The following is a 15,972-nucleotide window of genomic DNA, read 5'->3' on the forward strand; positions in this document are numbered from 1 at the left end:
GACACGCAAGTCCCCCCCATTCACCCAAACGGGGCATCGTTTTTTGTCGTTTTATTTATTGGTTTCTCAATTTTTTTCTGTTTTTTAAACCATTTTCGCTTGGGTTTAAGGTTAGATTTTAGATTTGCTTAATGAGGTTATTTAATATACAGGTTTCTCCATGTTTTTGTCCATATTTAAGCCATGGTCGCTTGGAGTTGGGGTTAGAGTTGGGGTTTGGGTTAGGATGTCATTTTTATATAACAAAAAGTTGTTCTAACCCTAAACCCAAGCGAAAATGGTAAAAAATAGTAAGGGAATTGAGAAACCAATAAATAAAACGACAAAAAACGATGCCCCGTTTAAGTGAATGGGAAGGACTTGCGTATCATATGCACACCAAAGTGGAATTTGGCGTATGTATTGCACGAGTTTTACACTTTGTGCTATTTATACGCATCCTCAGGAGACTGGGCTGGGCTGTCTGTATATGAAGAGCTCAGATGCAAAAGCCGCTATACGTCACCTCTGTCAAAAATTAGATAATGATATCAACTTGCTCTCAGCACGTATTATATTTTCATCAAATACTTTGCTTCAAATCTACTTACTATGTAAAAAAATGCAGCATGAAGTTAAAACAACTTGGTTTTGCATAGATTATAAAAAGTTTGTTAGGTTAAAGGCATGTTGATTTGACAAAAATGCTGCAATTTTTTTCACGCCGTACACTGTGAAACCTAACAGTTAACTTGACTCAGGCCATTTGAGTAAACCGGTTGCATTAGACCATTTAAGTTTTGAAACATATAGATTTAAATGCTGTGAACTTGAGTCATGTGCAATTATGCACTTATAGTGTGAACTAAAATATAAGTGCATAACTGCATATGACTCAATTTGTTTAAGTTTACAGTACTCAAATGTATGTAAACTAATGCAACCGGTTTACTTAAATGGTTTGAGTTGAGTTAACTTTTAGGTTTTACAGTGTAATCTCACCCTTAGGCAATTCAGAGAAACTGGTTTATTGGCCTCCATTTAGAATCTGATAAAAATGCTAATTTACAACTAAGCATACCTGGTTTAAAGTTACTGCTTGCAAAGGAAATGTGGTTATATGTAAGCTATGCAAAAGGAAATGACTGACTGATTATGAGATCTGCACAAATTGTGGTACACCCAGCTTTCAAACTGGAACAAATTATTCAGTTTTTGCTTTGCAAGAACTAATTTATATGGAGAAGATGTGAACTGCTCTTTAATTGCTCTATGTCTCATTTCAAGTATTTTCCCCCACTTATATTGCAGAGTTGGTGGAATTAGCAAACCACAAACTTTTAGTCATATTTACATAACATTTATTAATTCAGTATATTATAAAAGCGAACTAAACAAAATGCATTCAGCAAATTAATACAAACAATTCTGGAAAAAGACATACTAAAATGATGAAGAAAGCCAAAATATGAAATGTTATGGATGCATATTTACTGAATAATTCACCGTTAGATGTGGGTCATAGTGAAAAATTTCACCTTAAATCTAGGGCAAATTTTTCTTTTAAAGAATGACTTTAATCCTTAATGCAATACATGCCAGTGATGACAGTTTAGAAATGTGTTTTTGTTGAAAACTAGAATGCTTAAACAAGAATACAACCTTTTTTCCTATAAAAATGCAATGAACATGTTTTTTATTTTAAACAATTCCCTGCTGTAAAAACAGCATCAAACCAGCATGGGAATTATGCTGGTCTATGCTGGTTTGATGCTGGTTTAGCTGGTGGTCACAACATATGCTGGTCTTGCTGGTATGCTGTTTTTTCAACATGGAATAACTCATGACAATAACCCCACTACTAAAATGTTCACGGTGAGGAACATCAACTTGTTTTCAATAGTTTATTCATAAGATTCTGAATCAAAATGTAAATAAATCGATTTTGTTAAGGGCATGCGCACGATGACACAAGGACCTTATAGGAATTGCTCCATTTGTAGTTATCTCAAAAAAAAATCTCATTTTTGAGGCCCTGAACATGCCAGTTTGCATACGCATCAGATTCTGAAAGATAGTCTTTCCAGACATTCAAAAATTAATATTTCTGAAAACTTTATTAATGGTGGGTAAAAATACACAATGGCTTCACTGTTTGTTCATAATGATCACAACTTTATACTTTTTAAGTTTTGGACAGAAAGTTGAGCACTAATAAGTACCCAACAGTAGTAAGATAAAAGGTTTTCTCATGACATCAATTAACAACTGGATATCCAATTGTGGCATTTCATGTTTGTACGAAGAACACATTGAAAATGTTTTATTTGTATAATATAGCAGTTTTATATATTTATTCAGGGGTGGATTAACCATATGGGCAAACTGAGCAAGTGCCCAGGGGCACCAACTGAAACCAACAATAACATTTTTAATTTTATGACATTACGACAGTACTTGTTCTTTAAGACGTAAGTCACACATCTACGCTAAGTAAGCATGACACGCACAACAACTATCTGGAAAATGTTTGGAATGACAGCCGAAAGTGCCAAAAACAATGAGATGTCGGAGAAGCGGAAGCAGTTTCGTTTTGACACACATTTCACACATTCATTCATACATTTAGATGTGAAGCACTAACCATGCTACACTTGCTACTTTGGTGTATTTACTTCATGCCGGACTGCACAATATGATCGGCGTAAATCATCAGCAGAGCCGCGAAAGTGACTAGAGAGCAGACTGTTGTGGTGCCATAAGAACCGACAGGCGAATTACATCAAAATACCGTGAGAGCGATTTGAGAAATTACACAAAGAAGCCTGCTTTGCTCTCGCGTTACTTTGACATCACCAAAAAGTCTGCGTAGCACCAAATGAAGTCACACGACACTGGAAACAAAAGGAAACAAAAGAACAAATTCTGCGCAGAATTGATCACCGGTGACCGCTGCGAGATGCATGCTGGTAAGAAAAGTGTCTGAGTTACGTCCGACTTGCTCTGATGTTACGCTGACGTCTGCCAAAAAACTCTTGCAGTGGCGAGGCAGGATCGTTGAATTCTGCAGTCGGGCGCAGTTGCTCTCCACCGACTGCGTTGACGAAAATCACGATGGGAAAAGACTTGTTGACGACACAGCGTAATGCTCATTGGCCCGGAGATGTCAGCTGATTCTAAAAACTCTACTGTTGAATTATTTGTACTGTGAGCTGTTTATATTTCACACAGAAACGAATTTGTATTACCACTAGACTTAGATTACATCCCAACATTTACTAAGTAGACTTTTCCAGTAATGAACATTTCACCTTTGTTAATTCTCCTTATAAACATCTTACATTAATATCAATGAGCACAGGAATGGGTTGGAAATGGGGGTTGTGACAGAATAATAAATGCCCTACATTTTCAATCTTACAATTCTACAATATTTAAGGAATATTTACATCACAGTAAATAAATAAACTAATTATAAAATGTAAAAAAACACAGTAAATGCTATCATTCCATTAACGAATATCCATTTTATAAATCTGTGTAGAACAATACAAAGAAAAACAAAGACAAGAAATTTATTAATAAATGTTAAGTATGACATATTTGTCTTTATTCTGTGACACATTTAAAAAAATAAATACATATAATCCAATACTTTAATAAAATATGTGTAACATAACAACGAAAAAAGATGTTTTACAATAAGAAATTGCATTTATAAATGTGTTCTCTCTTATAAACAGCTGACTCAAGTTTAAACAAAAATTCGCTTCAAAAATATCGTAAAAATGTGAGATTTATGTGCTTTAGGATCTCCTAATTTACACTAGTCAACATTTGAAGTGGATCAAAACCTTTACTAAAAGTTGTCTTAAAACCAATACCCAATACCCGTTCTTGTCTTACGACAACTTTGATAAACATTTTTGATCCACTTCAATAGTATACTTCATTAAACTTAAAGCTCCCATAACACACACAGTTTCTGCTCATCTCATGTTAATCTTAAATACCTATAGAGTAGTATTCCATTCTTCATATCTCTGAAGAGTATTTTAGTTTTATTTATAAAAGACAGATCATATCAGGAAGTGCCCATAAAAGATCAACGATATGTAACGTCTATGATACGTAACGTAGATAAGGAAAAAACTTTCCGAAACTCCATCACAAGCTCAACTGCTTCTTTGACACTTTGCATTTTTTTAGCATGAAGATTACAACTCTTTAACCGTGTTAATAAGTCAGAATGTATAACATCAACCCCCCCCCCCCATTAAAGCAATATAAATAATCATTTTCATCATTTTCTCACCCTAATGTTGTTTAAACCTGTAGATACCTGGTCCATTGCTTTTGTTTCAAAGGGTCATTGGACAGTAGATTGAATGTTATTTTTATAAAACTTTTTTTATGTCACATTGCATATATCATGAGTCAAAATACAGAATCTTGACCTGTAAATATATTGTAGGGACTCCCAAACTGAAGCATTATTATAAAGTTACAAGAAAGGAAAAATAAAAATAAATAATTACCAGATATGCAGCATGAAATACTTAATAAAACATCTGTAACTTTGTAAGTTGCTTTCGAACTAAAACATCAGAAGATATATACAAAATATAGAAAGGATAAATTAATTTAGCATTGACATCAACCAAGTGTTACCACATGCACAGGCAAGGTTCTGTTATCATTCAACTATATGTCATTGTAATTGATGACTTTATTGCCACACTAACAATATGTTTTATTTTATAAACTTTAAAAACACCTGTGATGGTAACGTTCATCCACAGAGGGGCAGACTGACAGCGAGTTTCCTCCTGACATTTACATTCTTTTGGTGCATGACTTGCACTGACTTGCAGTGCCTTCAACACATTTTAGGAGTATATTCATTAAACATACATCATTGGATCACATTCATGTAATTAGAGCAGAACCAATCTCATTGATGATTCATAAAACCATTCTTAAGTATGTTGTATTTAACTCCCAAGTTTGTTGAAAAATGTCCATCGATTGTGCTAATGACAAAATTCTTCATTAGCTACATAAATTAAGTTGTCCAGACATCTGTTTTTTGTATTTAATTAACTATATTTATATTTTCGTTGAATATTCTTTCTTCTGCCAGAACATATCTTGTGACTTTAAGAAATTGTTTTGCAGTGAACAATTTATTGAGTCATTATTGACCATCTTCCACATGTTGATCAGATCGGGTGGAAGCAATTTATGTACCACTATCAAGTTCCTATAAAAGCACGGATCCCGATTCATCTGACTAGTTTCCTTGCTTACAATCCCAAAAGTTTTGAAAGCATTGTGGTGAATTGGGGTTACCTTAAGCACTTCTAGACACATCCCAAGAAACACATCGTCGATGGGATAAAGTTCAACAGTTTCACATGCTTTGTAAAGTTTACGTGCAAGGGGGCCATCCATCAGGAAACCTCCTCCACTAGCATACGGCGGGTAGCTTTTCTTTTGATACAAGACTTGGGGAATGAAATACTTGCTATTCTTGTTGTGAATGGGCTTGGCACTAAAGAGAACATCACCGACAAAGAGGTCTTTCACGTTTTTACTTGCCTCCAGATATTCAAAGATGTTGGAAATGCCGACAAACACGTCGTCGTCTCCTTTGAAGATGTGCCGGGCATTTCTGCAGTACATGGAGAACCATTTCAAGAAGTGAATCTCCTTTAGGGTGAGGTTGAAGAAACTATCCATGAAGTCCCACTGGAGGATGTCCCCATAAATTTGATCCTCATATTCCAGAAGTTTTTGATGGTTGGCTCTCTCTTCTTGATTGGAAGACACCCCGAGAAGAAAAACGGTTTTGATCCTTTTCCCGTCTACCGTCTGCTCTTTGCCCCACGTTTGCCTTATCACCTCTCTCCGGTCATGTTGCGTTATCACCGACTTGATGACGATCAACAAGTCGATGTCTCCAGCACACTTCTCCGGGTGATTTATTAGCATAGGAAAGTATCGGCAATGCCTGTAAAGCATAAATTGCTGGAAATTGGATTCAAGATTCGTGAACCACTCTTGGGATGTGAAATTAGGGTTGGCACTGCAGTTGGAGCTGATGATATCCCAGGTTGTGGGCACTGTTGGTCTTTCCATACTCTTGTTCCAGAGGTTCACAGAAATGGGATTGGGGCCCTCACCTGTACGGAGCTCCGAACGCATCTGTAGTGGCCTGATGTTTTCTCTCTGGATGACTATCTGGATGATAGTTAACATCACTAATGCCAAGAACAACAAGAGGAAAGTGCGCTGGAAAAACTGCAGCAATTTTTTGACCCTCATCCTACATAAAAATCAAAAGCAAACATTTACACATTTGGCAGATTTATTCAAAGTGATTTACAATACAAGCTATATATTTTATTAGTATGTGTGTTCCGTGCTGTCAGAAAAATTGTCAAAATATTTACCCCTGCGCGGATACACTTTCATTAAGTACAGCTTTGCACCTAAAGAGTTTATATTAGTACCCAAGAGGTACATATTAAAAGCTTACATATTGGTACCAAATGTATACATATCTGTACTTTATGGTATATTATGACTTTTTTAAAGAGTACTTTCCCAGTGACAGCTGGGGTACATATTTTGATAATTTTTTTCTAACGGTTTGGGTTAAAACAAGGACCTTTTGCGCTAACTAATGCAATGTCTAATAAGCTCCAACCCACATTGAACAATTACAGTACTCTGATTTGTTCTGTACTTTTTAATATTTTAGTATTACTATGAATGAGGGCAATATGTCCGCTTAAACAAGGACGTCCCGCCCTCCAGTCAGAAGAGCCAATCGGCAAGCCTTAAAAACTGAGACTGTCTGGGGGAGGGCCTCTATACAGAGTCATGTGAAGTGTTGCCAACCTGCGTGCATGCGCAGTAGCTGAAACTTTGAATAAATGTTTTTATTTTTGGTGTGGGGGGGGGGGAGTAAGTTAAAAAAGTTATGGTACAGATTAGGTAGATTTGTTGGTCATAAATATGTTGTTTAGTTGTGGTTTTAGCAGGTGATTTTAGAAATTTTTGTCTGTAATTATCTCAGCTTTTTTCTCAAAATGGTGTTTTTGAACAAACCTATTTGAGAGGTGATAAAAAAGAGAATGAATGAAGGTAAGACAAAAATATGTTTTGTTTGAAAGCAGAGGGTCTGTTCTTTCATTAGATATATTGTATGTTTATATATTTATAGAAGAATTTTTTGGAAGGTATTAAACTTTTGTGAAAATCATGAAAAATGCTGTCGCTGGTTGGCAACCTTTTTAAAAACGCTGGCGGCGAAAGAGTTTCTCTGTTTACATTAACTTCAATGTAGGCAAGATCTTAACCCAGATCAAGTATGCTGATTTGTTTTAATCTCTTGCCAAAAGACATGAACCATTTGATCTATTCTAAGCATTATGACTCCCTTGTACAGTGGTTTGACAGCAATCACAATTGAACATTGAAGACAAAGGAATTGTGTTGTGGAAATCAAAACAAAAAATAAGGTTTGGCACGTACTTCATATGAGCACACCACTAAAAGGTGCAAAGGTAAAGCAAGTGTCAAATAAACCTATTTATACCTAAACACTTAGGTATGGTATGGAAATTTAACAATGATAACAATTTATTTAACACAAGTTATCAATGAGGCCCATATTTTTATTTCTGCTTTAAGCCTCTCTCATCATCACGCTGTGCATACCAATGGCTAAAACTATCTTTTATTTGAATTAAATGTACACAAATTTACGAATTTTTGAGGACATGCATGTTCTACATATGTTTTATTATGTGATATGTAAATGCATTGTATTGTTTTTCAAGGTGTGCCAGTGTTGAAGATACATTTTTGTGCAGAAAACACTAAACACTAAACTTACATTTTAAACTGTATTAATTAAAATCATATTTATTTTCTTTTAATTGTTATTTAAAAGTCTTATGTTTTTATTGTGATTTTAAATGTTTTTTTATTTTTACAGAAGCACTTTGAAATTCCCCTGTGTATGAAATGTGCTATAAAAATAAACTTGCCTTGTCTTGCCTAATATGATTAATACGTTTGAGCTGTCAGGGAAATGCCAGATTTCAACAAGCGCTAAGATAAGTATGTGAAACTGATGCGTGTGTGTGATCTGTTTTATATGAATTTCAGATCCACACCTATATAAATACATTTCCATTTCATCCATCTCAAATATAATTAGTATTTGGCAGAGATGCTCATTTGGTTGAATCATTCGTTTTCTGTCAATATATTAGGCTAAATTTAGCAGTTAAATCTATAAACACAAGGTCAGTTGGCCCTATCATACACGCAAGTGTCTTTTGCTGGTTTGAACCTGGCACGATAATCATTTTCACATTTAGCCCCACAGTGTTATATACGTGATATAGTCACGTAATTTTTTTATTATTTTTTTCGTGATATTTTCACAAATTTCGTGATCGTATACCGAATTCCTGCCTTGGTGTGACCATCACGTATTGGTCAACTGCTTTTTCCTATTTTTAAACAATTGTCGCTTCGGTTTAGGATTAGATTTGGTGCTTGCATTAGAATGTGACTTTATATATTGGTTTATATACTATTTTTTCTGATTTATTTTTTTATGTGTAGCTTGGCATTAGGGTTAGAGTTGGGTTTGGGTAGGGATGTCATTTTATGTAAATCTAACCCTAAACCAAAGTTACAATGGTAAGAAAATAGGACAAAACAGTTGGTACGTGAAAATCACACAAAAACAGGAATTCGTTATACGATCACGAAAAAACACGGAAATTCGTGATAATATCAGGAAAAAAATAATAAAAAAATTACGTGACTATAAAACGAAATTTTGTGAGGCTGCCGATTCATGTATTAAAACTGTTGCTGTTTTTAAGGGTTTACCTATATTAAAATGTGTAACAGTTTTTATAGATCACGAAAAGTAAGAGTGATAGATAAAAAATAGATTAGAATTAGGAAATAGTTTCAGGAAATCTACAGATTTTCTTTATTTACTATATTGTGAGGCAGGCGGTTACTTCTGACTAATGTAGCTCATTAACTGGATTTTTAATTCATGTTTAAATTTAAGGGATAAAAATCTAGAATCTAAAGTCTAGAATTTCCATGACATTTGGGTCATGTTTGACAATATCAGGATGGCATTTTGGATTTTGTCTAACACACACACATTAAACTCTTACACATTATATCTTGTTTTTTTTTAAATGTCTTAACCAGATGTGACTTGTTTTAAAAACATGTTTGACTGGTTATGCACTTTGTCGGGAAGTTGTGGATTGCTTTGTTTTATATCTACTTCTTACTAAGGCTTTCAAAAGCAAGCGTATCAAGATTCCATAATAAAGTCTTTAACATACCATACACTATAGTCAAATTTGGTAACACCTAAAAGTTTGAAGTTTTTTTAAGTTTATAAAACTTTTTTAGGTTTCAACAATTGAAGTAATTTGTTTTTAGCGCTGCTTTCAAAACAGTGCAGTACTTTAATAAATGTAGAAATATCCTAATTGTACTTCAGTTTAAGTACTACTTTTTAAATCTTACGTGAATAAAAGTAAAAATGTACTTGATGTTTAATGTATTAAAAGCTTTAAAAGTAAAAAGTATTGATTGATGGACCATGTTTCTTTGTTTGGCCTTACACTTCCATTTTTTATAATCAACTTGGATTCACAAGTTATTTCAAATTAACAATGGTGGCAGTGACTTCTTTTTCGAGACGGCCCTATGTGAAGCTCAACGTGTTCGTTGCGTCATGTGAACCTATGTGCATCATGGGTCTTGTCAAAATGCGTGAATGTTAACGATCAAGTTTGCTAGATACGCTCTTCATGTCGCTTAATCAATATTTTTTTAGCTTGAGTAGTGATGAGTTGCTGTAACTTATAAAGTTAAAATAAGTGAAGGTAATTCAACTTATCACTAATCAAGATAATTGTCATGATCTTGTTCTGTGTTTCCCCAGTCCTGTCTCTTAGACACGTTTACACGGAAACGATCTGAAAAGTAGCGTTGTGTTATCACTTTTTATTCGGCGTTTTAATGAGGAAATCTGCGTACATATGGTGACGCAAAGGAGTGTGATATTCGATGTAGTATGCACTCCAGGGGCCTCATGTATAAAGCATGTGTACACACAAAACAGGGCTGGAAACGTGCGTACGCCACTTCCCACGCAAAGGTTGTGATTTATAAAAAACACACTTGATGGGAGAAGGGGCTTGCAGGGTGGGATATTAGGATGATTTATGTACGCACACTTGCAGGTGATCTGTAATTTATAAAGGGATCATTGCTTTATATATTATGTCTTCATAATTTTTGGTGTATGCCATTTTTGGCTTTTGTGCGTACGTAGACTTTTAGTAAGAATCCTACGCACAGTTTTATACATGAGAGCCCTGGCGACTAGATGGCAATGTGAAGCACTGACACACAACACCACCAAGTCGGCGCGCCTTTGTACAACCCTCTTCCTTGTTCTCCCAGGTCTCGTCTAAAGCCGTCTGGTTTGCCTCCGATGAATTGGCACATCAGCAATTTGATAGAGGTAAAAATGCACCTTCTTGGTTCCCCTGCTTATGATTTGGTATTTCTAGTCTACGTCATTATCCCTGTTTATATTTTTTATAGTCTATAGCCCTGTGTCTCAGTTGTACTTTGTTATTCTTTGTTGGTGTAATGGTTTGGTTTCCATGAGGGTTGCTTTGTATCTGTTTTTGTCTGCTTTGTTTTGGCAATAAATGTCTGTATTTGAATGCGCTGTCTTTGCCTGTCTGTTCCACCAACGTTACAATAATAAAATCATACGTTTAAATATTAGACTATCGTTGGGTTATTACCGAGCCCCTTAGGTGACATTGGACTAAAAAAATTCTAAAGTTTAGTTTCATGTGCTCACGTGAAACTTGCATGTGCTCATGCGAAACCTTCATGTGAAGAAGTTTAGTTTCGCGTGCTCACAGGAAACTTTTGCGCGCGCAATGAAAGGAAAAGTTTCACGTGAGCATGCAATAGTTTCACGTGCGCTCGCGAAAGTTTCACGTGCACACGCGAAAGTTTCACGTACAGACACGAAGCCAAATGCGGTAGTTTCGCGTGCGCACGAGAAACTAAACTTTATTTAATTTTTGCTTCATGTTCCCCTAGGGGCTCCATAGGTGATAAATACTCTTTCCCTCTAAAAAGTTGGATCAACTTAAAAATTACTTCAATTGGTAAAAAAGTCACAATATTTTAATGTAATTACACAGCAAAAACAAACAATGTTATCCAATAAAAGCAAGAGTGAAATAATGTATTTAACCATATGTACAATATATAAGTTGATTTTTTTGAGTTGATCAAACTTTTCACTTTTTACAGTGTAAAACATACTTTAAACCACTTTTACACTGTGTGTGCGTGTGTTACCCATAAATCTTTATTTTCTATCGTGGCACATCAATGCTTATAAAGCATACATTTCACATTACAAGATGTCATGTGAATAAAACAGGCACGGCTGCATATTTTTGCTTTCTCGTTACACTGTAAAAAATTAGCTGTAATTATGCAGCCGGTTTCCAGTAACTTACTGTAGAAGATAAAGACTGAAAATGTTAATGTTCATTTAACTTTGAACAAACTGTTGCCAGTAAATAACATAAATGTAAAATCTACAGTAAGTTACTGGCAGCTAGTTGCCAGTATACCCAGTAATACTGTAATTTCTACAGAAATTTTTACAGTGTATAATAAACAAAATCCTCTCATCCTCCAAAAAACTTTAAACAGATTTAATCTAGCAACTGTAAAGAAATATTCACAAATACTGCAAATCACCTGAATATACTTACATTACTCTTATAGTCGCAGGTGTAACTGATGTACAAGAACCAGAAAATGATGTATAAAGACAGTCTGTCAGAGCTTTTCAGTTAAACTCTTGTGTTTCTAGAAATGCAGCTTTGTTTTAATAGTCTGGACGTTTAGGAGACGCCCTCTTTCACAGACTGACGTATTTTTGTTGGCAATTAGGCATTAAACTGTCTGTCACATCTTAATCAAACAGCATTGAAAGAAAATCCCTCACTTCTTTTAACTACACTCTTATACATATATTCAATTCAATACAGATATACCTTATCAATTATTAGCATTTATTCACTGCTGTAAATCTATTTGTATGAACTTTCCACATTTAGGAAATAAAAAAAATTAATAAAATAATACAATCTATGAATAGAGTGCAACTAACATAAATAATACAACTCAACATTTAGTTATATAAACTTTAGGAACCCTTATATACACAAGGGCAAAAAATAAGGTTTCAGAAATAATATAACAGCTTTATTTATACAAATTTAGAGTTATATTAATCATTCCAAAAATTACAATTTAGAATTTAACATAGCTTTATAAATTTAAAACAAACATAATAAAAAGGTTTTCGCCACATCCTATTTCATTTGCATATACTAACAGTTCCAGTAAATGTACATTGGCAAATTGACAAAAATTTGGTAAGGCTTAAAAACCCTTATCTTATATAAACAGTGTTTGTTACCACTGGCATATTCTGTGTCGCGTCAGTTATGTGAAATGATATGATAATAAACACATAAGACGTAACGTTAGCTCAGTCGACGCTCCCGACACTCAGTCGACCTTACAACTACAGTACAAGAACAACGTCAATATAACTGAATAACAGTACAACAATAATTATTCCACAAAGAAAGAATATTCACTGTTACATATCGGGAATAATTTTTGCGAACTGTGCTTCTGTCTTGACACCTCTCTCTGTTCCTTCATTGCTCTCCAGCGTTAAAATGTTTCTCCAATAACGACTCTGGTTAGATTACGTTCTTCTTGTTATGGGAATGAAGGACTCAAATGCAGGGATAGCAAAAAATGTCACAGTTTAATAAAGCTGGCCACAGGCAGAAATAACGGCACCAACAAAAACACTGATGAACAGAAATATATCCAGATGGCTGGTAAATGACAACACAATAGTCCACTGTGGCAGAGCAGAACAAAAGGGCAGCGGGATTCACAAGGCACCCGGAGAGAGCGAGAGGAGGCCGATGCCAACCAGCAGCACCACACAGGTATAGTACAAGTCTCTCTCGAGCCACAGTTCTCTGTATGACAAATAAACGCAGGGGGTAATTCCAACAGCAACAATGTAATCCTCACACACGAGACAGGACAGGACAGGGATTAGTAGATATAAATCCAGTACAGAAACGAACACGTCTGCATGACTTAACAATCTGACAAAAGACAAAGACAGGGCACGATAGATAAAGCCTAGGTCAATGAGAGAAGATGAGGAACAGGTGAAGAGAGAGAGAGAGTGGAAACAGCTGCGGCAGAGAGTAATGAGAGCGGGCGATGTGTGTATGTGTGTATGATAGTGTGTGTGTGTGTGTGTGTGTGTAGGTGTGTGAGGGTATGTAGAGACAGAGAGAAAGACACTGGGTCATGACAGTGCCCCCCCACTAAAGAGCGCCCCCTGGCGCTCTCGAGGGGGAAGCCTGACGAGACCGGAGGAAATCATCAATGAGCGAAGGATCCAAGACATCCCGGGGAGAAACCCAACTCCTCTCCTCAGGACCATAGCCCTCCCAATCGACCAAGTACTGATGTCCCCGCCCCCGACGACGCATGTCCAAAATCTTGCGGACTCTGTAAACGGGTGACCCCTCGATACGAATGGCGGAAAGTGCGGAGCGAGGGGACGAGCGGGGGGCAGGCTTAATGCAAGAGACATGAAAAACGGGGTGTACCCGGCGAAGATTAGACGGGAGACGGAGCTTGACAGCGACAGGATTAATAATCTTAGTGATAGGGAAAGGTCCGATAAATCGAGGAGCCAATTTACGAGATTCAGACTGGAGAGGTAAATTTGCTGTGGATAACCACACCTTTTGACCCGGCAAATAGCGGGGGCTCTTAATCCGACGCTTATTAGCAGTGATGCACATGCGTTTACGAGAGCGACACAGAGCGGATCTTACCCTTCTCCAGGTTCGTTTACAACGAGAAATAAATGTCTGCACGCTCGGGCATCTAGAATCAACCTCTTGTGAAGAGAATAAAGGAGGCTGGTACCCGAGGCAGCACTGAAACGGAGACAGTCCCGTGGCAGAGGATGGGAGCGAATTATGGGCATACTCTGCCCACGGGAGCTGCTCAGACCAAGATGATGGGTTACGAAATGCGAGACTACGTAAGAGCCGACCTATGATCTGGTTGGCTCGTTCAGCTTGGCCACAAGTTTGGGGGTGAAAGCCCGACGAGAGATTGGCAGTGGCACCAATGAGGCGACAAAACTCTCTCCAAAATAGAGAGGAAAATTGTGGTCCTCTGTCAGAAACTACTTCAGAGGGTAAACCGTGTAATTTAAATACATGGTCTACAGCGATCTGGGCGGTCTCCTTGGCAGAGGGGAGTTTAGTGAGCGGGATAAAATGGGCAGACTTAGAAAACCGATCAACCACCGTCAAAATGACCGTGTTACCATTAGACGGGGGAAGACCGGTGATAAAGTCGAGCGCGATGTGAGACCATGGACGAGTAGGAACAGGCAGCGGACGAAGCAGACCGGCTGGCGGGGCATTACCAGCTTTAGTTTGAGCGCAAACCGCACATGAAGCAATAAAGCGGCGAGCGTCTCGTTCTAATGTGGGCCACCAAAAACGCTGGCGGATGGCCGCAAGAGTGCCCCGAACGCCGGGATGGGCAGTTAATTTAGATGAGTGTCCCCATTGTAGGACAGCCAAGCGTGTGGGCACCGGAACAAAGAGTAAGCCCTTAGGGCAATTTCGTGGCACGGCAACGCGAGATAAAGCGCGCTTTACCTGTTTCTCGATTCCCCACCCTGCGGCTCCCACCACGAGACCAGGAGAAATTATCTCCTTCGGTGACGAGGAGGAGGTCGAGGGATCAAAGAGTCGAGACAAGGCATCCGGCTTTACGTTCTTTGAACCGGGACGGTAAGAGATAGAAAAGTCAAAGCGCGTGAAAAATAATGCCCAATGAGCCTGACGCGCATTTAATCTCTTAGCGGAGCGGATATATTCTAAATTACGATGGTCGGTCCAGACAATAAAGGGAATAGAAGAACCCTCCAACCAATGTCGCCACTCGCCGAGCGCTAAGCGTATGGCGAGTAGCTCCCGGTTGCCGACATCGTAATTACGTTTCGCAGGCGAAAGACGATGGGAATAATAGGCGCACGGGTGGATCTTTCCATCAGCTGCAGATCGCTGTGATAGAACAGCACCCACTCCAACTTCAGACGCATCAACCTCGACGATGAATTGTCTAGTGACATCAGGCGTAATAAGAATGGGTGCGGTAGTAAAAAGAGACTTTAAATGACCAAAAGCCCTTTGAGCGGACTCTGACCATTCAAAGCGTGACTTGACAGATGTTAGAGCGGTGAGAGGGGCGGACACCTGACTAAAGTTTCGGATAAAGCGACGATAAAAATTCGCAAAACTGAGGAAGCGTTGTAACGAGACACGAGAATCGGGAGCCGGCCAATCTGCCACCGCTTGAACCTTAGAAGGATCCATACTAATCCCCTCTGCAGAGATTACTGAACCCAGAAACGTGACCGAAGATACGTGAAACGAACACTTCTCTGCTTTGACAAATAGCCGGTTCTCACGTAAGCGTTGAAGCACACGGCGTACATGCTGGACATGAACCTGGAGAGACGGGGAGAAGATAAGTATGTCGTCAATATAGACAAACACAAAAATGTTAAGCATGTCGCGGAGAACATCATTGACAAGGGCCTGAAACACGGAGGGGGCGTTGACTAGACCGAAAGGGAGGACCCGATATTCAAAATGACCGAGGGGCGTGTTAAAGGCGGTCTTCCACTCGTCTCCTTCTTTAATACGCACTAAATGATATGCGTTGCGGAGATCGAGCTTGGTAAAAATC

General features: G+C 37.7%; 1 protein-coding gene across 1 annotated transcript; it reads right to left on the reverse strand.

Annotated features, from left to right (window-relative positions):
* Positions 1 to 3,555: 3,555 nt before the first annotated feature.
* LOC129452628 (UDP-GlcNAc:betaGal beta-1,3-N-acetylglucosaminyltransferase 7-like) lies at positions 3,556 to 11,994 on the reverse strand. Its single transcript, XM_055216610.2, has 2 exons — positions 11,859 to 11,994; positions 3,556 to 6,307 (listed from the first exon to the last, which is right to left on the reverse strand). Coding segments are annotated over exons 1-2 (1,221 nt in total). The 5' UTR covers positions 11,861 to 11,994; the 3' UTR covers positions 3,556 to 5,088.
* Between the last annotated feature and the right edge of the window lie 3,978 nt (positions 11,995 to 15,972).

Source organism: Misgurnus anguillicaudatus, chromosome 21 (genome assembly GCF_027580225.2).
Source record: "Misgurnus anguillicaudatus chromosome 21, ASM2758022v2, whole genome shotgun sequence".
Taxonomy (NCBI): domain Eukaryota; kingdom Metazoa; phylum Chordata; class Actinopteri; order Cypriniformes; family Cobitidae; genus Misgurnus; species Misgurnus anguillicaudatus.